Source organism: Chroicocephalus ridibundus, chromosome 2, assembly GCF_963924245.1.
Source record: "Chroicocephalus ridibundus chromosome 2, bChrRid1.1, whole genome shotgun sequence".
Lineage (NCBI taxonomy): Eukaryota > Metazoa > Chordata > Aves > Charadriiformes > Laridae > Chroicocephalus > Chroicocephalus ridibundus.
The window spans coordinates 167,765,908-167,789,524 of record NC_086285.1 but is presented as its reverse complement, the minus strand read 5'-3'; the positions used below and the strand labels follow the sequence as shown (position 1 = coordinate 167,789,524).

Below are 23,617 nucleotides of genomic sequence, written 5' to 3'. Positions count from 1 at the left end.
CTCTGCAGTGCAATGAACGGGCTGCAGAATGGCATTGCCTTGTGCCTAGAGCCCCCTTTTCTGCTATTACCTCAAATAGGCAGCTATAAAAGTTGATTTACCAATAAAGGCTCATGAAATCCCTTCTGGATTGAGGAAAAGAAAATATTGCACAAGGAAGAGAGGGCTGCAGTGCCTGGCATGGAGGGTGCCAGCTTCTATTTTCTTCCTGCCTAGTGCCTTACAAAGGCATTGGTCTTAGAAGCCAAACAACGCCCCTCCTTTGAGCTTTCTTGGTTAATTGCCACCTCTGTTCCAACTGAGTTTCATGCTCTACCTATTGAGAAAGCAGAAATTTCCTCACCTTAGTCACACAGGTCTCCATACTAACAATATTTATGCATCCAATTTAAAGGTGTTGGAAAGAGTTACATCATCTCAAGAACTGGGCATGCCTTTTTGGTGAGATAATGCCTGTAGGTGGGTCATATTGGAAGGCCAAATATTTATCATGGGGGGTGGAAATCTAAGCAACTTTGAGACTAAGAAAAAAGGGAAATAAAACAGATGGAAAGCAGCAAGGGGCAGAGTTGCTGGCAGAGGTTTGGGGCAGGCAGGTTGCTTCTGCAGCTCTGAGTGTCATGCGAAAAGGATCCAGCTGGACCATTTCTGGGACTGTGCCTCTGTCCCCACACCTAGATGGCAGAAAGACAACAGTGGGAGGAAAAAGAAACAGCAATCAGAAGACAGGAAAGATTCTGATTTTATACAGGGAGATAGGATGAAACATGATAAAAAAGGAGGAATAAAGAGCACCGTATGGAAACCCAGTGGAGTATTCCTATTTGGCATTTCACATAATTTTGGCTGGCTATATATTTTTTTTGAAGACTTAATGAGTTGAGATCCTTGAGCAGGCAGTCCCTCATTCTCCGTGCTTTAACTGGTTTAGTTTTTTCTCGCTGACATTTATTTTTTGTAATTTCTGAAAAAAATCGCAGCTTGTTCAATGTGATGGGGGTGGGTGTTATTTCTATTTTTTAATTTAAGTGGTCATTTTCATTGCCCAGTGGAATTTATTTTCTAATAAGAAAACATTTTCCCTCGTATAAAATATCCAAGTTTAGAACAGAAACATTTATGATTTTGAACTGCTGTTTTAAAAAAGCCCACAGAAAATGATGTCTGGTCCCCTATGAAATTCAGTGGAAGGATACTGCTCTTCTGATCTAGCTGTATTGACAATCCTGGGAGACATTTTGAAGACATTTCAATCCCAATTTCAATTTCAAATTCAATCAATTTCCATATGCACTAAAACAGTGCATGAGGAGGACAGGATCCCCAAGGATGCATCCTGCTCTGAGACCCAAGCTGGCCTGTAAAGGAAAACATTCCTCTTCTCACGTGAATGCTGTTTTGTTTTCGTGTTTTGCTTTTCCTCCACTTAACCAGAATTAGAAACTGTTGCATGCTTAAAGTTAGATGAACAAGCTGCATTGTGAAACAACTAGGAAAAGAAGAAGCGGGAGGGGAATATAAGCCTGCTTAGATTTCCAACAACGCATACTTTCACATGCAAGCACTGACATGTTACTCCCAATTATCCATCATCTGACACAGCAACCCTATAGTTATTATCCTAGCATCACAGCAAACACTGCAGAGGTATAAAACCTGCCCTGGGTGAGTCCTGCTTGTTTTGGAAGCTGCGAGACCTATAAAGGATGAAGACTTCTCTTCTTGTTGTGCTCCTCCTAGCCCTGTGCACGGAGAGTGGTGAGTCTCCAAGGATTGCTTTGCATTAGCAAGACCCCCAGAGTTAGGGCATGTCTTTGATATTGCAGGATGCCAATGGGATTTTGCAGCATGAATGGTGAATCTGAAGGGTCATTGGGCTCTAGAAAATACTCCACTCCTTGGGAGAAGAAGCCAGAAGTTGGAAGTTGTTGGAAGAATGTTGAGGAGTTGAAGTGGGGGATGAGATACCCACCTCCCCTGACTCGTGCAATCCTAGCCCAGCCCTTGGAGTAGGCAGCTGAGAGCCCTTGGTGCAGTTCTTTGAGACGAAGGATTAGTTGAGGGATATACAGAGATGGATAGGGAGAGAGCAATATTTGCCATAAAGCTGCAAATTTGACATATAACTATCTACAGCCTGATTATTATTTTTTTCACTTGCTTGTTTATTAGTTGTAATTACAAACCATCATTACCTAAATTAGTAGAGATGGGCATGCCACAAGAAGACGCAATTCTGGCTTCTATCTCTTTCTTGCAGCTTGTTGCTTTGAAGAGTTACTTTGCCGACGTTGATCCCAGGTCTGGGATAGAAATGCAGAGTCCCATTCTCATTCTGATAACTGCCTGTTTGGGGTTTTTGGGGGGGAAGGATGCAGTGTGAACCTGCACTTTAACTCTGCCTGGCTGGGCTCTGCCAACAGCTGCTGCTTGTGCCTCTGGAAGATGACCCATTTGCACAGGGGTGGGCTGCGGGTCAGGCATGGAAAAGAGGGTGCAGCCCTGAATATTCCTCTGACTATTCCAGGGGAATAATTGATTTCCTCAGCTTGGGAGGCTTTTGCCTTATTGCAAACTGATTTTTTCTCAGGCTCTTCTGTAGGGTTTCACCTGCAAATTACTGGCCCTTCTGGTCTAGCAGAGCACTTAGGCTCACACTTAATTTGAGGCTGTAAATGTTCTTACTTGAGACTTCACAGACTTTAAATTTGGCATGTGCTAAATCATTGTGCTCAACGGGGTTGAGAAAGTTGAGGGCAATAAAAAGATTCTTTCTTGCAGCTTATCAACTGTAATCGCATTTTTAAAAAGATCACGTAACAAGACAGCAAACTTACCAAAGAAGTCAGTGAAAATTAACACATACACAGCACACTTCACTGTACAATCTAGCCAGAAGGCTGGTTGCTGTTCCAATTAATCCTGAACCTGGCTGATTTTAACGGTGTAAATCCTGCATGTGCCGGCACTTGCACTTGCTAATGCTTTACACATGTAAGTTGTTTATCTGGGTGGCTTGAATTATTCACATGAAAATCTTCCTTGAGGAATATTCTTTTTCAGTTAGAGAAAAGATCTTGCTGGATGCAGGCAGGAGACCTCCAAAAGCAGCCTGGTTTAATCCCAGGTTTGCATCCTGAGCAGTGCATGCTTCGAAAGAAATATTGTTCCCTCCCAAGTTAGGAGCCCACATTCCTCCAGAGTCCTCTATAGTAAATGGTGAGTGAGAGAGAAACCTCCTGAACACAGAGATGTTGGCAAAATCACCCCTGAAGGTGCCTCCTCCTCTCCTGGCTAGAACGGTCTCAGGACAACTTTACTCTTAAATTAGCAGCTTTGCGAGGTTGGGTTGAAACAGGACTGCAACAAGCTCCACTGCTGCCTGTGTGGATTCAGGAAGTTTTTCTTGAAATGGGATGGATTAAAGGAGCTGCATTAATTAAGGAATAAAATGAGTTACATTTCTGGAAAACCCAGTTGCATCAATTAAGGAATAAAATGGGTTACACGTCTGGAAAACCCAGTTTGGGGACTCTGCTCTAGCGTACGGTTATTTTGGGAGGAAAGGGTGGTTCCCAGTGGGGTGGAGCAGGAATGTGCCCTTGTGCCTAGAGATGGAAATAATGACTATGACCAAGGTTGGAAGCAAATTGCAACAGTTTTGGTATCAAGTCAGAGTGAGCTGGGTGCCAGGTCTGAGGCTTTTCAAATCTTAAGGGCATTGAGCATGGGAAGATGGGAGATGTGTTCTGAGCTTCTGTAAGCCCAGTTGCCTGGCCTGTGTGTCCTCTGCTAGTGGCTCCTCAGTGAGAGACAACAGAGGGAGAGTAGGATCTGAGAAAACTACAGAGGAAATTGATAGTCAGTGCTGGGTGGCCAAGGAAAGGCAAAGGGGCAAAGGGTCTGGAGTGGGGAGAGAAGGATAATACTGTGTTGGAGAGCCATGGAAAGGGCAAAAGGGTAAAGGAGTGGGGAGAGAAGAGAGTTTCCACACAGACAAAGAAGAATGAATAATTCCCTAAAAGATATTTTTGTGGCTTCCTATGAAATACAATGACCCTGGTCACCTTCGGTCATGGTCTGAGCTGGAGCCAGGTCTGGGTTAGTAGGACAATAGGGAGCAGAGCGCATGTTTGGACCAGATGAGCTTGTCTAAGGTCAGACAAGGGGAGCAGTGAGGTTGGGGCATCACTGTCAAAGGCACCAACAAGGGGAAAGAAGCTTGGGCAAGGGAGAGGCAGAGTGAGGGAGATGAAGAGCAAGGAAGGCAAAGGACAGTGCTGGTACAAAAGTAAGATGAGTATTAACTGACCATAGATAGGGATAGCCTGGAAGTGAGAAGAATGAGCCTAATCCCCAGCGGGTGACATTACTGCAGGAGTGTTTGTTTCAGATAAACAGATGAGTAGGAAATTCCCCTTATCATGCAAAGAAACCTTCCCCGAGGATCTCTTTGCTCTGAATGACTGCTTTAGCTTAACTTGAGTGCAAGCTGTTTTCATTCATTCACATTAGCACAGCGCTTTGCTGATGCACAGTGTTACACGTTTTGTAGCGCTAGGCAGTCATCTCCCGTGGATGGCTGTAAAAAGGAATCTGCCGCAGCCAAGGGGTGGTTTGCCGAGCTGTGTCTTCTACAGGTCCAGGATTGCCCAGCACAGAAGTCTGAGAATGAACCAGCCAAATGCAAGCATCCGTCTTCCCCGCAAGCACTGAGATGCAGATCTAGGTCACTTGTCCCTAATTTGCATTATGTGGTGGGGCCATGCAGCAAAAAAAGTCATGCTCACTATGGTCAGGGAAGTTACTCTCAGGTGTGTCTCTCCCTTTTTACCTTTGAAAAGATTTTTAAAATAACTCACTGTGTGGTCTGAGAAAGGATGTGTAGGCCAGGACTCTTCAGATGACTTGAAGAGGATGCATGTGGATAGGAATCAGCTGATCTCTTTCCATATGAGAACTAATGGGCAGCAACCGGGGTTTGGAGTAGCCCAGTTGGAAAGAAACCACAAGAGCTTCATGCTGCAAGTGGTAGTAGACTGGGGAACTCTTTCCAAAAGCACACTTTGGATGCCAGATATTTATATGGATTTAAATAAGTATCCAAAAGGAAGATCCTTTGAGGGTTACTCAATAAGCAAACCACATCAGTGTCAGGAATCTGAGCTTAAAGTAATTTGGGTCCAGGAGAGTTTCTGGGGCCAAGTTTCATGCACCCAGGAGGGTGTCTGCCTGTGGCCGTTGGGCTTGACAGATCCTCCATCTGGACCAGCACCACCAGTTATGTGCTCCTACGGATATTTCTAGCGGTGGTTGATGGGTGTTGTGTGCTTCTTTTGCAGCTTTCTCCTTGACGTGTTTCACGTGCAAAGATGCACCTTCCAACATACACTGCCTGAGTACAACCACATGCTCCGACCATGAGAAGTACTGTCTCACAACCTATTCTACCACAGGACTAGGTAAGTGTGAAGCTTTTCTAAGGCTCTGATGACAAGAGGGGGTTCAGGTTAGGCAGACTGCAGAGCCTTGTCCCACTATGGGGTGTGGTGGAAGAATTAATGAGGATCACAGCACATGGAGAGTAAATCTTGCCGCAGGTAGGAACTCAGCATAGCCCATCTTGTTGCAATATATCATAACAATAACACACTGCTGATTAAGCACACCCAGGAGAGGGAGACTTTGGAAGAGAGAAGCTTTTTCTGCAGAAACCCCTTGTCTCATCTCCAAGACTATATATATGCTCATGAGGTGGTGGAATTGGAAAGGTCTGGTACTCTGGAAGGGGCAATGTCAGGACATGGTGACAATGATGTCTTGCAATCTTGTACTGTACAAATGTATTAGATCTCCAAATTCCTGCCCTAGGATACGCTCACCTGGCCCTGAAAACAGAGGAGTCTTAAGAGGTGGTCTCTATAGGTCACATATATACCAATAATGACGCATTGTGCCAAAGCCCAAGGAAAAACCAACACCATTCAGTACAAAACAATGTATTTCTCACTCGATATTGCACAGCCAGTCTATTATTGAAGTTCGTACAAAATACACAAGATAAAAACCTGACTTTTCTTCCTGTTTTCCCTCTCTCCCACTTCAGGCAATGACCGTAACCAGCGCATTACCAAGAAATGTTCTGCATTCTGCCCAACAATTGACCTGAATATCGGCATAGCCGGTGTTGCTACCAGCTGCTGCGAGACTTCCTTGTGCAACATCAGCGGTGCCAGCAGTGTGAAAACCAGCTACACTATCATAGCTCTGGGTGTCTTGGCCAGTCTCACTTGCATCCTCCGTCTGGGTTTTTGAAGGGGTTGGAGGCTAAAGGAGCTGCTTGGCCTTGCATTGCAAGGGATTAAACTCTCATCTATAGAGTATGAATGGTGCCCTGTTTCATAGAATCATAGAATCATAGAATGGTTTAGATGGGAAGGGACCTTAAAAATCATCTAGTTCCAACCCCGCTGCCATGGGCAGGGACACCTCCCACTAGACCAGGTTGCTCAAAGCCCCATCCAGCCTGGCTTTGAACACCTCCAGAGATGGGGACTCAACTTCTTTGGGCAACCCGGGCCAGTATCTTACTGCCCTCATAATGAAAAATTGCTTCCTGATATCTAATCTAAATCTCCCCTCTTCCAGTTTGAAGCTATTACCCCTTGTCCTATCACTACATATCCTTATAAAAAGCCCCTCCCCAGATTTCCTGTAGGCCCCCTTCAGATACTGGAAGGCCACTATAAGGTCTCCCTGGAGTCTTCTCTTCTCCAGGCTGAACAACGCCAGCTCTCTCAGCCTGTCTTCGTAGGATAGGTTTCTCCTACCTGGAAGGTCACAGCCCATTAGCAAATATTTTTACTCTTTTCATGCTACGATGACAATGCATAAGAGCACAACCCTATCTCAAAATGGTGTGTGGAAGAGAAAGGCATGACATGGAGCCCTGCATACGCGGAAGAGCACCATATAGCCACCATCTCTCCTACTATTGGCCTTTATAACTCCATGCATTTTTTTTCCCTTTCATTTTGTCCCTGCCATTCTCTTGTGCCATTTTTCCCTTCATACCATTTTCCGCCCTGTATCATTTGGCTCTGAGGAAGCTTTTAATATCACAGTTGTTAAACAGAAGGTGGGCACAATAAAGTGTCATTTTATTCTATCGTGTGACTGTGTGGTGTGGTACATTGGGCATAGCGGCTGGATGCATCCCTGTTAGCAGCAACAAAAGCGGAGGCGTTGGTCTGCAAGTTGAATTGAAACAATGCTGAAATATATTGCAATTGCTTTGCATTCACTTCAGGAAGCCTCTCCCCAGATTTTCTCTCTTTTTTTTTTTTTCTTGTTTTATCTGCATTGACAGAAGTGTCGTTTTGTGACTTCATTTCAGAGTAAACTGTATTCTATTTAACTTGCTTTCAATTTCTCTTCTGGGTCAGCTGCCTGAAAGGAAATGGCTGTTGAGCTCTCTAGCAGGCAAACAGTGGACAAGGCGGGACTATACATGAAGGAATCTTGAGCATTAAGTTTTCTTTAAACTGATTTAAGATCTTCCAGTGGAAATTGCTTTATAAGCATTATGGATTATTTTGAAAGGGTAGAAAAGTATCTTGCATGGTGCTTAAAGGAAAATCATCAGAAAAGACGGACAGTTTCTACTGTGTGTCTGCTGGAGTCGGGAAATTTCATCTTCATCTATAACAAAATATTAACTTTGAAAATAAATCTTTTATGTTTACTAGTCAAGTTTCCTGTCGGAGTTAAAATTAAAGGAACTCATTCCCCTGCACTGACCTTCCCTGTGGATAATCTTAGCTAGGAATGAGAGGTTTGCTCACTCAAACCCTTCCAAAGTGAGTCACAGGAGGCTGAAACGCTTTCTCCTGAGCTGAAGAAGCTCTCTGCATGGATTACCCCAACAAGATCTCCCAGGGCAATTAGTTGGGTGCAACTCACCCAGCCGGTTTTCTCTCTGTAGACTCATTGCACAGGGAGAGCAGCTAAACACTTTGCTCACTCTGCTGGGTATTTGCTGAAAGCAGAGGAACAACAACACTCAGAAACAGCTGGATCTCTGTAACAGGTTTGCAAAGCAAATGTGGTCTCCTGGCTCCATCTCACCCTAACCTGCTCCTACCCCTTCTTGTCTACCCTTCCTCTCATCCACACCTGACCCCCAGCTACACACTCGCTGTCTCTTTTCTCTCCCAGTCTTCCTCTTTGGCTTCTGCATCCAGTCTCAGTTTGAGCTTTACCTCCAACCTCTATTTTCTTGCTAAAGCCTCACCTCTTTTTTCTCCTTGGTACAAATGCAAGGTTGGTAACTATAGTCCATCTTTAGCCATGAGACTCTCGCTTGTCCCCATGGTTTCTATTGTGCTGTCAACACCCAGCTGAGCTGGCTTCAGCTGTCTTCTGTCCAATCTAATCTCTTCACTTTTTTTCCCCTCGTGACAGTTTTAGAGATATTCAAGTGGCACACACATCAGAACATCTTGAACAAGCCAAGAACTGATCTGTGTCCTTGGATGGCTATACTCCTCCCCACACCCAGATGATAAGGTGGTAACAACCGAACTGTTTGAAGCAGTCTCCAGCCTTTGCTATCCACAGGTTTAGAATTTCTTAAGGACAATGCTGGTTTGCACAGGACAAGGCCAGCCTGGGGCTGGTCTGCCCCAGGTCTTGACCTGCTGAGCTTGTGAATACAGAACCTGCTCTTGGCATGCAGGATTAAAATAAAGTCATGTTTTGTGCTACCTGAACTTGGCAGGTGCCTTCACTTTGGGCTGGGAGGGAGCCTAGGTGTGAAGGCACATGGTAGAGCCTGCTTCTGCAATGGAGAGTTTCATGATCTGCTTACGGCTATTGCATGGGGAAGTCATGAAAAGCGCTGAGAAGCCAGGAGTCCTGTCTCTAAGGGAGCAGCTCCATCCATGGATCCCAGCCTCCTTCCTTCTCACCTGGTTTCTACCTGACCCCTTAGGTTTTGCATTCCCTTCCGCCCAGCAACACAACCCATGCATTCGGGCCAATGGTTGACCCACCTCTCAAGTTACATAAAAGAGTCCTTATCTGGAGGTGGGACCAGCAATTGTCCTGAGGCATGGGAGGTCCTAAAACAATGAAAGCTCCCTTAATGAGCCCTCCCTTGGAAGTGGGTGTTGTGTAAGAAGAGACTCCTCTCTGCCAGCCTTCCTGAGAGATCCTGGTGTGACATGTCCTGCACAGATGTTGCTGCCTAACTCCACATCTTTCCATCTAGGGTTTCTTATTTATTGGCTCCCATGGTTGCATACTCCTTAGATGCATGTGGCGAGCTGCCCTGCAGAGACATCAGGGATGCCTTGAGGGCTCTCAGGAAGAAGACTGGTGTCTTACTCAAATAGTTGGGATTGCTCCTGGGAGGTAGCTGTCTCTGTTTGTGGATTATCCAAGAGCACAGTTTTCCATGCTCTGAGTCACCACACCAGGACCTGAATCAGCCAAGGGGGCCTTGCCCTGCCTAAATTAGCCACCTGGAGGAGGTGGTTTAACTTTGACCCTTCTTCTCCTTCATTTAGGGCTCTATCACCACTGATTCTTAAGGACTTATCCTGCCTTCTGCTCTCCTGAAATAATTTCACTGTCTTTTCCCTCACAACATTCTTCCCTTTTTCTCTGCTTATTTGCCCCTATCTGATTAACACCCAGTGAATCAATGACAAAGCAAGAGACAAGATGGATGCAAAAGATAAAAGCAAGGGCTTCGCTGCGTCTAAAAATCTTCTGGAAGCCATGGAAAGTGATGAAAGCTTCCCTTTTCTAAAATTAACTGCTGCTGTCTTATATAGCCAACTCATGGCTCCATTTTGAAGGTCCATTTTAGTTTTTCTGGATGGGTAGTGATGAGATTACTCTACAGAGGTGACTCAGCTTCCTTACATTTTTTGCAGGCTTCCTCAATCTTACTTCTCTGTTGGTGTCACTACCTGACCTGTTCCAGGCCCTCCTTCAGGCTCTGATGCCAGGCAGCAGGAGACACCCTCCCCACATTGGCTGCTTAAATCTTACCTCTGAGTGCATTAAGTTTCATAATCTGTCCTCTTGAGAAAGAAGGAATCACTGTGACCCTGTCACTGTGATGCAAAATTACTGCTCTCCAGATGCTGAGAAGAGGGCATGCTCCAGTGTTGCAGGACGTCTAGCTACTAACAAAGACGTTAATGTACTGGGGACAGCTCCCAGATAACTGCTTGACATAGAAGAGCTTGTTTCCTACTCAAGGTTCTTTCCTCAGTACATGTTTGTTGTCAGTGCTGGACACGTCTTAGCTTCACCACTGTCTTTCAAAGCTGACTTGTACTGAGCCAACATCCTATTGCGTGAAGATTCATGTAGGAACAAATGGATGTTGGCAAAGTCAACGTGATGGGGCATATGGCAGTAATTAGAGCACTCTTTTGTTCACAGAGGAAGGGAAAAGGAATCTATGTAACAGAAGTCTATGGGATAATTAACAGGACCAAAAAAAGGACAAAAAATGGTTGCTTCCTTTTACCCTCATTGCAAAATACCAGCAAGAAGACACACCCACTAATTATGACGAACAACCTGTTTATAACACACTTGGGCAGTAAACCGAATTGCCCTCTGCAAAGCAAAAGGTTTGATTTGATCATCACCAGCATATCCCCTGCTGACCTCACAAACCTCCAGAAAGAAGAGTGGGAATTTCTATTTTGACATCAGGCTTGAACAACTCTGGAATTCACCACCTGATGATGTCATCCTAGGAGCAGTTTAAGAGGGCTTGAAAAAGTATCAGAAACTCACATGGATAAGGAAATCATCCAGTGTTGGAATGATTAATACTAGAAACAGACAAAAATACTCTACTGGTGGGTACTTCCAGGGAACTGGATGTTAAGTTATTTCATAATTTCCAGAAAAAGAGGGTGTTTGGCAATTTTTTCTTTTGCATATTGCATATTTTTATTTGCATATTTTGCATACCCTCTCAATGAGGGTAAAAGGAAGCACCGTATTGCCTGGACCTGCTGTCCACGACTAAGCTCACTTTGGAAGAAGCTCCACTGAGATGGCAGCTCAAGCTCTTACAAGATGCATCTTATATTAGGGTCTATTTCCCAGAATGTCAGAAACAGATTTTAACAAATTCAGAGGAGAGCAACACAGAGGAACAGAAGCAAAGGGATTGATTTAAGAGGAGAGATTGAAAAAGAGACAGTTTGAGAGATGGCTTTTTTCAAAGTATAACAGCAATTCCAGGATGAAAATTTGTGGTATCATAAATGGAGGTTTGATTTCCAGAAACTGTTGGGCATGGAGAAAAGAAGATCCTCTAAAGGATCCCTGAAATAATAGAAGCAAAAATTCATTAAATAAAGTGTATAAGGTATTTGAGAATTACAACCAACAGAAGAGCAAGCAGAGGGATTAAATACAGGTAATGGAAAATGAATAAAGAAATTAAGGCTGACATGAAAATTTGAGGAAAATCTTCTGTTTATCTAACCATTAGGTAATTTAATTTAGTGTAAAATACACTGGTTTTATTGGAGGTAAATCAGCATAGGCCCGTTGAGAGTTTGAGCTTCTGGTACTGTGGAATAATCAAAGAAAGTGAACGGTATGAACCCTGGTAGATCACACGGTGACTATCCAAAGGGATTAGAAAAATGCACTGCCAGGACTATCTCCCCGTGCCTCCGAGCTCCGTTATTTCATCAGTGCAGCTGAAGCTCCTGCTGGGAGGAAGGAAAAGAAGAAACTTGGAGGAGGAGAGAACAGATCCTCATTTCTCATCACTCATACGACTGGGAGAGCAAGAAATATGTTGCTAAAAGGACTTTTCCCCAAGGTGCGAGCCTGTTCCATGGGCTCTAGCATGGAAAACTCCCACATGCACATTACACACCCTTGGGTTGATTTCATGTCCACCCGCGAGCCATCTGGAACCTGTAAAACTGCTGTCGTTCAAAAGGTATATAACCTGCCCTCCAAACATCTTCCCAGTCCAGCTGAGAGGATCTGATGGAGATGAAGACTACTCTTGTCACCTTTCTGGCTGCTGTCCTGTGTGTGGAGCAAGGTGAGCCTCTAACACTGCTACTACTACTAAGATAAGGCTTACAGAGAAAATGGTGAAAACTTTTTGAGGCAAAAATTTAGAGGGCTGTCACCAACTTTGCAGTACTGCAATGTTGCAGCCATGCTGCCACCAACTTCCTCTTGTGCCTTGATTAAGGATTTGCTGCAGATATAAGATCCTGATAAACTAATAATTCTTTCCAGCAGGCAATAACTGAGTGATAGAGCTCTAATTGTATGGGACTGGATGCCAGGCTATATCCATGCAGTGGTCTATGGGATCTTCTCAAATAATGCAAGTTGGAAGTGACAGAAAGCACAAGAAAACATATTTTTTATCCATATAGTTTTTTGGGTATTTTACAGGCTTCTCTGTACTGATGATACGTCCATTGTATCGAGCCACACAGTTTGCCATGTGTCTTGCTCCCTAGTAAACGCACCAGTGAGAATTTTTATAGATTAAATCAGAGGCAGAGGTGAAAGAGCTTTTCTGTGCATGTGTCACGTTAAAGGCATCCTTCTCCCAAAGGGAAGTCTGAGGTACTCCGAATGTGTGTCCTCCTTCTGGGACTGATACCCATGTGTTGCTACATTGCTACTTGCACATAGGAATAATGACCAGATTGCCAGTATTTCCCCCACGCCTGATGGTTTCCCAGAAACCATGATACATATCTATCAGGGGTTGAGAAAGAAGCATCTAATTAATTCTTGCTCTCTGATATATCAACCCCGTACTCCTACATTTTTTTGGACAGATGGTTTTGCAGCATGCCTGGAAGATCAGAAGCTTTGGACAGTTTTGGGGTGGGTAAAGGAGTATTCAGTTTTTGAAAAAAGAAAGGATTTTGTCTCTGTATTTTCTGAATGCAGTGACACAACACGGACAGAGGAGAGTAATTATCAAAGGCAACATCCTCAGTGTTACCCAGGATGAAGTTCAAAGCTAACAGAGATCCGAGTCCGGTAGCACACGTTCATGGTGGGATACTTTATTGCTGTGGTAGGTTGATGAAATTTTATATTGGCATCAGCTTCCCAATGGACCTAAGGACAGTCTTTTATACAGTACCTTTCTGTAGCCCAGCCTAGATTGGAGAAAGCTAGTAATCCTAATATCAAGGCTTTCACATTCAAGAGTAAGAGATCACAGCTTTCTGGACTAATACAGGGACAAAGGAAAACTTGGAGATAACCGTTATTTGGTCCTTCGCATGTGTCTGTGGTCCCATTCAAGACCCTAATAAGCAACTTTTGGTCAAAATGTTGATCTCTCAGCCCACCAAGGATGGTCTGTTTCCATTAGCATCCATGAACTAACCATTATAGATATATTACATCCAGAAGAAATCTTAAAAGGTCATGATCCTTTTCCCTGCTCCAAGGCAGATGTTTGTCTAATGTGTCTTTGAAAGTTTTCAACAAAGAAGATTCCACAGCCTGGAATTGCTCAGATTCTCTTCTTTTAGAAAGTTAGTGTTACTATTTCTTAACATCTCTTTTTGTACAATTCTCCTGTCTTTTCACCATAGGATGTGTAGAACAGTTCATTACTTTCTTCTTTGCAGCTTCTTTTTGCTTGCATGAAGAAGGTTACTTTGTCTTTCTTCAGCATTTTCTCATTTTTAATAAACAAACTAAATGCTTCCAACCTTTCCGATGAGGTCATATTTTCAAGATCTCTGACCATTTCTCCTCCCTCTCCTCTGGTTTCTCTCCAAATGCTTCGCATATTTTTTGAAGTGTCACATACAGATTTGGGCATCGGTGTTCCAGCTGAGGCCGTGCCAGAGTGGAAAGGCCACTTTGCATATCTTGCACATGACATTGCTGCCTGTGTTCCCTTGGGTGACGTTTGTTTTCATCGCTGTAGTGTGACACGGTTGACTCCTGCTGTTTATACTGCAGTCCTTAATGGTTACTCAACCATTTTTTCCTCATCCTACATTTAAGAGGCTAATTTTTACCTTAGTGTAATATATTTCTCTTTATTGAACTGCATCCATTCTTTTTTTCATTCTTTTATTACATCCATCTGTCAAAATCACTGAGAACTCTACTTATAGTATGTTTACAGCAGTTTTGACCTTGGCATCATCTAAAAATGTGATGTGCATCCTCTATCCCATCCCTACTGTCACCAGCGATGATACTGTATAGACCTGATCCCACAGCAGAACTCTGGAGGTCCTTATGAGTTGCATTGCTCCAATTGGTTTGACCAATAACCATGGCGAACTAACCCATGAGTGTGTTTTCGTGTTGGGCTTTGCACCCATTCTTTGCATATTCACTAACTTGTGTTCCCTGGGCTTGCTCATAACAATGTCATTCAAGACTGTGCCAAAAATTTTGATAAAACCTTATTGCATCTCCTCTCCTCTATTCCTCAGTACATGAAGATTCAAATTTTTTGGTGATGAACCAAGCAAAAAAGCTACAGTGTTATGGCCCTCTTAGGATCAACAGTTGATAACTTTTTCCCTTCCCTTCCCTTCCCTTCCCTTCCCTTCCCTTCCCTTCCCTTCCCTTCCCTTCCCTTCCCTTCCCTTCCCTTCCCTTCCCTTCCCTTCCCTTCCCTTCCCTTCCCTTCCCTTTCCTTCCCTTCCCCTCCCTTCCCTTCCCTTCATTAGGAACTTCTCATTTAATGGACACTCTGACCTACACTGCCCTTCCACTTTCTTGCTGACAACTTCTTATCAGGCAAAGCTGCACTCCTCAAGTTGCTTTCTGCCCCTTCCATACCGACAGACTGTCCCCAGGCTTACCAGGAACTTAACAAATGTTCTGTGCTGTGTTTGCTTCCCTTTGCAAAAATGTCTGTGTTTTTGAAGTAACTCATTCCCTCTCCTGCACACAAATCCACATTGCTCTGTGTGATTTCACAAGCTCAGAATCCAACCACCACCACAAAACCTACAAATCAATTAATCTGCCTAGCTGGGGAGTGTTCTGCAGGCACTTTGGTGTGGTTTCACATCCAGGGTGTGTTTTTGCTCTTCTTCCTTTTTATCATTACTTTCCAGAGGCTTTCCAGAAGTCTGTCCTACTACCTTCTGGATTTGAGGGCAAGTGGTACATTCTTGACACACAAGACAGCTCCTCACTGCCTGCCATTTCTGCAGTCATCTTCTCTATCTGTATTGCAGATTTTTGAATTATGGCACCAAATCTGCGTTTACCAGTTAAACCATATTTTTGGTTAAAACTTCCCATTTATCCTCTATCTTACAGTAGTATGCAGAAGTTCAGCAGAGCATCTGACTGCTCTCGCAAGACTTCCTAGGACTGAGGTTAGGCCAGTTCAGCTGGTGGTGTTCGACCACAAGAAAGGATACGTGACAGTAGTCTCCAAGCCAGTTGAAAGAGAAGTAGGACACTGGGCATTGTCCACCTCCTCGAAATGCTCCAGGCATCCTCAAGTTCTCCCTGGCAAGCCCTGCCCAGGCTTGTCCAGAAAAAGAGACTGAACAGTAATTGGCAATTCACGTGGCAGAGCTCTCAGGACAGAGAAGCTATCGCTCAGCAATAATCTCCATCATAAAAGACCCCAAATCCTTGAATTCCACTCACATCTACTGTTGCCAGAGATTGCAAACAGATCGATAACACTTCACAGTCTGAGACATATGAGACAGAGAGGGATTTAACTTTGCTGCCACGGGTCAAGGGATAAAGAAAGTCACTGGTCATTCACACACAAGCATTCATCAGTCTATAACTAGGAAAATGGAGATATCTGGATTGTAGGTATTGTGGTTCCTAAACCATGTAATGTGCTTTTTTCTTTCTTTTTTTTTTTTTTTACCCCAGCTTACCCATTTATGTGCTACGTGTGTCAAGAACAGGAGTCCAACAAAAACTGTTTGACCATTTCCATGTGCGCAGAGGAAGACAAATACTGTGTGACTGTCCGTAACAATGTTGGAACAAGTACGTTTCTGAACAACACTTTGTTTGTGCTGTAGAAGGGCAGCCCCAGGAATGGGCTTTCATCCCAGTCAGGGCCATGTATGGAAACAATAACCCCCGACCACCAGCTGTTAGGAAACACCAACCTTGTTTCTCTCTATTGTAGTCACTGCAGTGTCCATATATACTTGATATTGTTACCTGGAGTTGACAAAATGCTGAAGATACATATAGCAGCACCAGAGAGTGAATTCAAGCCTGGGGCTGTGTGTACTACTTCATGGTTAGCTCCCCCCAGCTTTCTGCTGACCTTTCTGATGACAAGCTAGCTCTTGCTACAGCAATATTTGCTCCTGGGGTTGTTTTCAAAAATATTTGGGCAAAACTGCATCACAGCTGACTCCCTCTGCCATGCACAATCCTTCAGGTCTGTTCTTGGGGCTCTGCGCCCTCAAACACCTCCATGTCTTCTCAGACCAAATCTCAGGCCGTACAATAGATTCCTCCTGGTTTTATGCTGTAGAAAAAACATCCAGGTGGGCAGCGACCCAGCCTCAGCATTGCTTCAGGCAGCTTGAACTGAAAGCCACCCACACATATCCCACTTTAGGGACAGATAAAACATGGAGCCCAGAGAAGACCAGCATCATGGTGCAGCAGTGTGGACATGACCAGATTATTGCTAGACCTGAGCAGAGGACATATTTGCCTTTGGCACTAGTCCCTGACCTTCTTTTATTCACCAATGCAGATGTAGTCAGGGAAATATTTTATCAATGATTCTTACATTCTACTCTTTTTTTTTTTCACCCTTCTCTTTTGCATTAGAGCCCAACAAGCCTAAATATGTCATCTCTAAGATGTGTTCTCCAACATGTCCAGCAACAAGTCAGCAACAAAACCAAACCTATTGGAGGGTTTCTTGCTGTGAGAAACCATTATGTAATGTGAATGGAGTCAGCAGCAAGCAAAGCAGCTATGGAGTGATGTCTCTGGGTGTCCTAACCACTCTTGCTTACATCTTTGCCTGTGGACTGTGATGGGTTAGGAAGCACTCCCCGTGATGGCACTGTTGGCTGAAATAAAAGTGTGTTGCTTTGGGATAATTACTGCTCTCAAAGAGTTGTGCTTTGCAGCTGAGATTCCCCTGGGATTTTTGAGAAAGTTTAAATAAGTTAGGCGCTGAACTCTCATTGATTTCCTAAGCCTACTTGAATCCTAAGTGTCCCCAGACATTCAAGTCACCTAAGAAAACACATAAAAGACAGCCCTTTTGACATGTTTGGGCTTCAAATCGTTAAAGCTCTGAAGAGATCCTTGAAGACATATTTTTGTCTCTTTGAGTTTCAAAGTGCTGCAAGGAGTAACAACCCACCCTGCCTGAAACACAGGTAATAACTCGACAGTTCTGTCAGCACAGAGGGGATGTTCAGTGTTTTCTGTTCACACTAAGTTGGCTATCACACATCAGTCAAGCAGTTAATAAAAAAGTAAGAAGAGGTAAAACTTATTTCTGGCAGTATTTTGGGCATTTCTCCAGTCTCAGTGAGGAACAATTTCTGGCTCCTCTAGGTCTTTGCTCTCGTAGGGCTATCACATTTTGAAATGAGCATCCTTTATCGCCCAGCTCCGATGTGTTGGCTGAGCTTGTGGAAAAGGCAGAGAGGAGCAAATGTGGCTGAGAGAGGAGAGGCAGTGGTAGGGTACCAGCAAGGAGATGGGAGGGAGGAGGGATGGGGGGGTCAACATGGTGAGCACTGCGCTGGGAATTGCCTGCACACTGCCTCCTCATGGACCTGGTCCAGCTGAGAAGAATGTCCCCATATCTATTTCCCTCTTTTTTTGTGCAGGGCCAAACCAATCTGGCAGCTGTTGCCAACCCCAGTCATTTAGAGATCGTGAGATGGTTTCTACAAAACCATGTTCCTGGCATAGAAACGATTGATTGTGCTGGGCTTTGTTTGGTTTTGCACTCCAGGCTCTCTGCTCCCTCCTCTCCCTGCGAGAGCTGCAGCTGAGGGGAGACAGAAAAGCTCTGTAGGAGGCCTGGGGGGGTCTACAGAGAAGAAGAAGGGCAGACAGCCAGAGACCAACACAAACAGTCCCGAGGTTCTCGGTCATAGGCTCTGCTGTAAACTCATTTTTCTGAAAAAGAGAAAAAAAAAAAAAAAAAAAAAAGGAAGAGTTGGCAGCATCACTAGCTCAGCTGTGTTCTGGGGGAAACCAAAGCTTATCCAAACAATTCAAGGGCTGTATTTGTTGTATTTGATGACTAAATGAAATCTTTGGTTTCTCTGAAGCGTTGTCTTGGAAGTTAGCTCTGTTTTGGTTGCACATGTGGAAGGAGGCACAGTTTTGAGATGTTTCACGCTGCCTGGATTACAAAACAGCTGGTTTCCCAAGAGGATGATTAGCCAAAGATGCCTCATCAACCCCCCATTTTGTACTGTGAACTCTGAAGTCCGGTGCCTGGTTTTAAATATTTTGTTTAATGGACAGGAGGAAAACAAAGCAAATGAAGGAGGTGACAGCACAGTGTTGGGCAGAGACAAGAAGACTGATGCCTGTTGATCTGAGCATCCTGATGAGCTCTACTTGGGGATGACAGATGTCAAGAGGACCAAATGTGAACTTGCCATGATGTTTATTTTTTCTCACCAAAGACAACTATAAAAGGGAAGGAAAGCTATGATGGAAAAGGGGAAGGAAAATACTTCTTAAACCAAAAGGAAGAGATGCCCATCTGCTAAGGGCAGGGGCTGGCAGCACTGGTAGGGGATGTCATGGTCATGCTGCATCCCGATGCCATGAGCACTTGCTCCACGAGTACCCTGCAAAGAGAGAAGACAATTCTTCCCTGCAATACACTGAGTGCTTTCAAATATCTCCAGGAAAGTTGGGCCTCGGGCCAAAGCCATTACTGTCTTTACCACCAGGCAAGCTGGCACAGGAAAGAGGAAGCAGAAGGAGCAATTTATGTCTCAACCAGTTTCACTGCACGTGAGAAGGCAAACACCTGGTGGGTGAGGCCAGCTGGTGGTGAGGAAAAGAGTCAAAGGTTGAGACAAGTCCACTGAGGCTGGTGGCATGTGGGGGACCAGGATGGGCAGAGCAAAGGAGGGACAGCAAACCTCAGCCAGATCTTCTTTTAGAGCAGCAGAGCAGGAGATGTTGCAAGGTTTGGAGGGAGATGTGGTCTGTCCAGAGCCCAGTAGAGCTCAGCAACCACTACTGAGAACTCCCTGAGGCCTTCCACTTCTGTGCTGGCTTCCCCAGAAATTGGACACCCTTTAAAAAAGCTGCTTGGTTCTGCTTACAGGGACTTTCTCCTGCTGTCAGACTTCTGCAAGAATCACTACATGCCCCCCTGCAGGCCCTTATTGCCTTCCTAGTTCTTCCTGTCCTCTTAACCACGCTATTTTAAGTGCTGCTTGCTGATACCACCTGAACAGATGTTGCCTCCGACAAGATAAAATGGACAGAGGGGTTCCTAGGTCTACAAATTTAGAGAAACCCTTTCCTTTCTTGAAATTTATGGATGCCAGAACACCTGATGACAGCAGGATTACACTGACTGAAGTGCCTTAAGGTCTTCACTGTCATTAAAAGGATTTTCTGGTGGCATTGACAGTCATACCAGCACCCACATGGTTCCTGGACTGAAAGCCCCCAGTCATGAATGAGGAGCTGAAGATCTCTGAAAAGTGAGTATGCGGGGTAGGATTTATGAATGAACTTTGTCAGAGCTGATGCTCTGAGTGGGAAATCACTGAAACTCTTTCAAAGAAATAAAGAAGGAAGGGGAACACTTAAAAGCTATCCTTGGTTGTGGGTGAGAACTTGATGTTGGTCTGCCTAATGAAAAGGTCACAGTTCCCTTTCCCCACTGGTACCTGCTTTCCCTGGGCTGGAGGAGGGTGTAGGTAGAAGACTAGGGCTCCTGTGGCCAGAGGTTTGGGCACAGACAGCCAAGTCTCCTCTTCCTCCAGGGGAAGATTTAGTCACATTTGCCTTTTCAAATGAAGCTGCAGTTTGGTTGGTGATGCTCTTCAGGCTTAGATGTGCTTGCTGGGAGAAGTCATCCAGGTGATGCTTGGAGGTGCCACTTCAACGTAGGATTTGTTTTGCAATCTTACACCAACTTTGAGTTGCACACCCAGAGTCAGGAGATGTGTTTTTGCTTCCAACCTGCAGAACGTGCAGAGTGAAAGGGAAGATGTGTGGAGACACTAACCACATCTAACACAAGAGTAACAGAGCCATTTTGCTGCTACAGCTGTTCATGAGGTTAACATGGATTAGCCAACATCAAAAGCAAGAACATTAAAATTAATCCCAGCACAGGTCTAAGCAAATAAAAGGTGGTGTTTTCCATATGAATATGCACATCAGTGAGGGATATCAGACAAACTAAGTGGTATCCAGGCACAGAGGCATCAAGAAAAGAAATCTTTGGCATCCATCACAGCTACCAAACCCATCCTGTTTCACCTGCTCCTTTCTTCACAGTAGGGAAATCTGGGTATTTCAGAAGATTGGATACTACCAAATGCAGAACTCATCAATATAAAGGGGATGGGAGAGGCTCTGGGGACATCCAGAGCAGTCAACCCAGACACCAGTCTTGGAAAAAAACCTGAAATAAATCATCAAACAATTTGCAATGGTGTAGAGGCTATCAAGGAGATGGGGATGAATAGCAGGAGCTTTGTGACGGATGGGTGTTATTCCCACCTGTGACAGGATGGCAAAATCTGTAGTTAGGGTAAAAGTGGTACCTGTCACATAGCTCAGTGTTAATAAAGCTTTTGGCGCTGTATCACATGATAGTCTCATAAGCAAACTATGAAAACACAGCCTAGCTAAAATCATTAGCAAATAACTGTCAACAGTTTGCTGTCAAACTGGAATGATCTATTAAACAGGGTCCTCTGTGGCTTGCCTTTGCTCTGGTATGATGCAATGTTTTAATTACTGGTTTGAATGATGGATTAGAGAATAAATTCATTGAGCTTACAGGTGAGAAACTGAGACAATCCGCAAATAGGAGAATTCTGAGTCACTCTGATAAATCTAAGCAATAGTCTGAGAAAGGGGATGTAATTTAGGAAGGACAAGCACAAAGCTCTATAGTTAGCGTGGACTCGTCATCTGCACAGATACAGGATGAGGAAATCTCCCTTGCAGCAATCTGGCAGAAAAAGAAGTTGTGGTGGGTGTTATAAGAAATCACAAGTTTAACATGTGTCAAACTTAGGGGAAAAATTATGAAAAAGAAGGTGGCTTTGTTGGAACTCTGTAATCCAGTGAAAAGTCTTACACATTGCACTGGGAAGTGAAAACTGGTGTGTGATGGGATGAGATCCTTCCAGTCTCTTCTCCAAAGCGAAGGTCTGGGCTGCTCTATTCTCCACACTTTTTCTTCAGGGTTCATACAGAAGCAAAGGAGCTTTTAGATAGGATCAGAAAGGTTACCTAGCACCTAATGTATACTGAAGAGCTGGAGAACTGCCTCCAGCATCAGCAGCATCATTATCAAGCTGCATCAAAGCACGATAGAAAAATGCTATCCTCAGCATCTCATTGGTGTCTTCACTGGGGCTGGAAAATGAACTCAATTGCCTCTCCTGATTCTCTCCGTCTTCTTTCTGTCATTGCCACATACACCTTGTGGGTGCTGGTTCCCTTCACTAGAGCAGAACTGTGGTGTTCAGGCTCAACTTTGCTTTATCATAGAATCACAGAATGGTTTGGGTTGGAAGGGACCTTAAAGATCATCTAGTTCCAACCCCCCTGCCCTGGGCAGGGACACCTCCCACTAGATCAGGTTGCTCAAAGCCAAATATATAGCAATGTCCTGCAGCAAAGGTGACTCAAAGATGCTCTTCCACTGATATCATGTAGGAACTTTGCTCCAAAGGATGTTCAACCCTCAGAACACCGCCAGGGTTCCCAGGGTCTCAGTCAGCAGTAAAAATAATAGTAGTGCTGAGGCAGTGAGTGGAGAGACAGCTCTGCATAATATGAATGACATATGGTTTTCTCCTCTTTCAGATGATTTCTCACATAGGCACGTCTAAGCACCACACAAAGCATTGTCACCGTGCATGGGGGTGACAGGGATTCAATCTTCCTTGGTCCACGAGGGCCAGGAAACAGGCACTGGCTCTGTGCCCAATGCTCACAATAGCTCATCTGGGACCTGCCTCCAGCTCCAGGGCCTGCTCCAGCATTAGATGTTAATCAGCAATTAGATAATGTGCAGGCACTGCTTCTGGAAACAAGAAACTCCCTTCTGCAGCCTACAGGAAATTAGTGTAATAAAACTTACTGCAAGATCTTCCGGGAGAAGAAAGCAATTTTATCACACAAAATCTCAAGCAAAGTTGATTTAGCCCTCTCACACTCGTCCTTATGGATTTAATTTGATCCCTGTCTCACAAGCACCAACATGTGTGTGCCCAGATGATCTGGCCTGTGTCAATTCTATGCCACGGGTAGCCAAGAGATGACAGCTATGCAGTTCTCATCGGGTCTCTGAGGTGCTTAGCAGAGCACAACAAACTGATTTGGGACTTGCCTTTTACAGGCATTAGAGATGTTAGATGTTGTTTTGGCTCCCTTTTCCTTTTATTTTGCCCCTCTTAGGTGACATTCCTGAATCTCCCAGTTCTTTTGTTTTCTTTGTTTTAGTTTTGTTTCTTTTGTTTTAAGCTGTGTGTTTTATGGCTCCCACCCTGTTCTTCATTCTCTGGAGACTCTTATTTAAGGTCAATTTGTTCCTCCTCTTCATTTGAATGAAGTCAGACACAGGGTGCTCAAAAGCAGTCAACACATGACTTTCCTTTTAACCCTTGCTCTGCTCTTTCTTCTAGGTGCTTTCACACACTTGCACATTCCCACTCCTATGTCTTTTATACCAAAATTAACATTTCTATTACAAAACTCTACAAGCCCAGCACCTTGCCTACAGCTTCAGCATGGTTCATGCATCCTCCCTGGAGTTTGGTGAATTCCTTGTTTACAGAAAGGGACATTTTTGGTGGAGGGGATGGGGAAGGGCCTGAAAAGCCTCTTTCCTCCCCAAAACAACCAGGTGATGAGGTCTCTGCTGTGGAAGAGGAGATGTCTCCAGGCACAGGAACCTTTGCAGGTCACTGCAGAACCTAATTGATGGTCCAAAAAGGCCAGGACTGGAAACAAGGCTACAACATGGGTAGAAAGTTCACCCAGGAGATGGAGATAGGACTGGAGACAGGTATGCATAAGTCAAGGACCATCTAGCAGACAGGGTTGGAGACAAGGTCACAATCTGAGTCCAGTGGCCATCGTGAGGATAGAAAAAGCTGGAGACAAACTACCTACAGCATGGGTCCAAGGTCCATACAGAAGATGGCTGGAGATAGGCACACTTACAGCATGGTCCTGGTAAGGACAAAAGGCCCAGGCTTGATCTTAAATGTGGCTCCTGGACCCATGGGCACCGTCTGAAGAGAGGTCCCTGGTGATATTGGTCAGGACAATTAAGGCCTATGCATGCACTCAAGGCATGACAATGTGAGCCCACTTGCAGAGGAGTCAGTTTATAATTCTGGAGCACCCC

At 44.5% G+C, this 23,617-nt stretch overlaps 2 protein-coding genes across 2 annotated transcripts; both read left to right on the top strand.

Annotated features, from left to right (window-relative positions):
* The first annotated feature begins 1,567 nt into the window (after positions 1-1,567).
* Positions 1,568-7,138, top strand: LOC134510833 (lymphocyte antigen 6E-like). The gene is made up of 3 exons (XM_063324059.1): positions 1,568-1,758; positions 5,343-5,462; positions 6,107-7,138. Exons 1-3 carry the CDS (start codon positions 1,707-1,709, stop codon positions 6,313-6,315), a joined length of 381 nt encoding a protein of 126 aa, XP_063180129.1. The 5' UTR covers positions 1,568-1,706; the 3' UTR covers positions 6,316-7,138.
* Positions 7,139-12,048: 4,910 nt separating this feature from the next.
* On the top strand, positions 12,049-17,054 carry LOC134510891 (lymphocyte antigen 6E-like). The gene is made up of 3 exons (XM_063324102.1): positions 12,049-12,100; positions 15,916-16,035; positions 16,843-17,054. The coding sequence occupies exons 1-3, from the start codon at positions 12,049-12,051 to the stop codon at positions 17,052-17,054; spliced, it is 384 nt and encodes a 127-aa protein (XP_063180172.1).
* Positions 17,055-23,617: the final 6,563 nt, after the last annotated feature.

What these genes read in the sequence shown, in the direction of transcription:
- LOC134510891 (XM_063324102.1), top strand. Translation starts at nt 12,049, where the DNA reads ATGAAGACTACTCTTGTCACCTTTCTGGCTGCTGTCCTGTGTGTGGAG. An exon ending in TGTCCTGTGTGTGGAGCAAG is followed by an intron (nt 12,101 to 15,915) that starts GTGAGCCTCTAA and finishes TTTTTACCCCAG; the next exon opens with CTTACCCATTTATGTGCTAC. An exon ending in CCGTAACAATGTTGGAACAA is followed by an intron (nt 16,036 to 16,842) that starts GTACGTTTCTGA and finishes CTTTTGCATTAG; the next exon opens with AGCCCAACAAGCCTAAATAT.
- LOC134510833 (XM_063324059.1), top strand. Translation starts at nt 1,707, where the DNA reads ATGAAGACTTCTCTTCTTGTTGTGCTCCTCCTAGCCCTGTGCACGGAG. An exon ending in AGCCCTGTGCACGGAGAGTG is followed by an intron (nt 1,759 to 5,342) that starts GTGAGTCTCCAA and finishes CTTCTTTTGCAG; the next exon opens with CTTTCTCCTTGACGTGTTTC. An exon ending in CTATTCTACCACAGGACTAG is followed by an intron (nt 5,463 to 6,106) that starts GTAAGTGTGAAG and finishes CTCCCACTTCAG; the next exon opens with GCAATGACCGTAACCAGCGC.